General features: G+C 48.0%; 1 protein-coding gene across 1 annotated transcript in view; it reads left to right on the top strand.

The window, feature by feature from the left end:
- The first annotated feature begins 120 nt into the window (after positions 1-120).
- The window catches only part of LOC119593858 (CD151 antigen-like), a 35,452-nt gene continuing 34,665 nt past the window's right edge, over positions 121-907 (top strand). Inside the window, exon 1 of the mRNA XM_037942889.1 lies at positions 121-295. Coding sequence (XP_037798817.1) covers positions 176-295 — 120 coding nt within the window. The 5' untranslated portion in view covers positions 121-175. The remainder of the gene's footprint in view (positions 296-907) is intronic.

Here is a 907-nt window from a genome sequence, read left to right as displayed (position 1 = left end):
GGGTAAATAGACACAGATTCGTGTCTCTGTGTCTTTCCCATGGAATCGTCGTCCTGGCAATGTGCAATAGAAATATTTTTCTTATGTTGTTATTATGGTCTCTTCTCGTCCACAGTATGTTACGATCGTTGTTCTCGTGATCACGGGCGAGGTTGCGGTGGGCGTTCTGGGCGTGATGTACCAGCTGCGGGCGGTGAACAGCCTCGGCGAGTCTCTCACGGCGCGACTCAAGGCGCTGTACGGCACGCCGGGACACGAGACCTTCACGCTCGCCGTTGACTACGTGCAGTACCAGGTACGTCGAGTTAGCAAGCAGGTGGCGGCAGGTGACGGAGGAGTTCGTTGGAGGTGTTTTTTGCTGCATAATCTCTGTGCTGTCACTGTGTTCTCCTTCATGCCATTTTACCACTCGATGTTGTTTGCAATTTGCAATAAATATAAGCTTGTCAGATCCACTTAAGAGGCAAGTAGCCATTAGTTGACCTGATCAGCGGTCAGAATAAGTTCCAGAGGCACTCCATACTTAAAATTTTGGGAAATTGGTGTGTTACAGCTCTGTTTTAATAGTTAAACAAAAGTGGTCTAATAGATAAACATACTAGCACTGGGTGATTTATCCGTTAGTTGAAAGATTAATTCCCTTGGCACTCGGGGAAGCATCCCGGAAAGACGACGGACAAACGGTAGTAGGGATCTACCCATACTCTGCTAACCTTATGCTTCAACCTGTAACCATGAAGGTTCGCGCCTTCCGAATGATCTAGCGCGCAACGGCGCTCTGGAAAGCCCAGAGTTGGTCACAAGTGATTTCTTCTCGCAGCCAGAGCAGTGATTAACGTAATTGATGTCATGAGAAGGGTGCTGCCGCTGACTAATGTAAGGAGAAACCACAACAGCTAAAATAGTG

Source organism: Penaeus monodon, chromosome 32 (assembly GCF_015228065.2).
Source record: "Penaeus monodon isolate SGIC_2016 chromosome 32, NSTDA_Pmon_1, whole genome shotgun sequence".
NCBI classification, from domain to species: Eukaryota; Metazoa; Arthropoda; class Malacostraca; order Decapoda; family Penaeidae; genus Penaeus; species Penaeus monodon.
The sequence above is the reverse complement of the archived record's forward strand: the minus strand, read 5'-3'. Positions and strand labels throughout refer to the sequence as shown.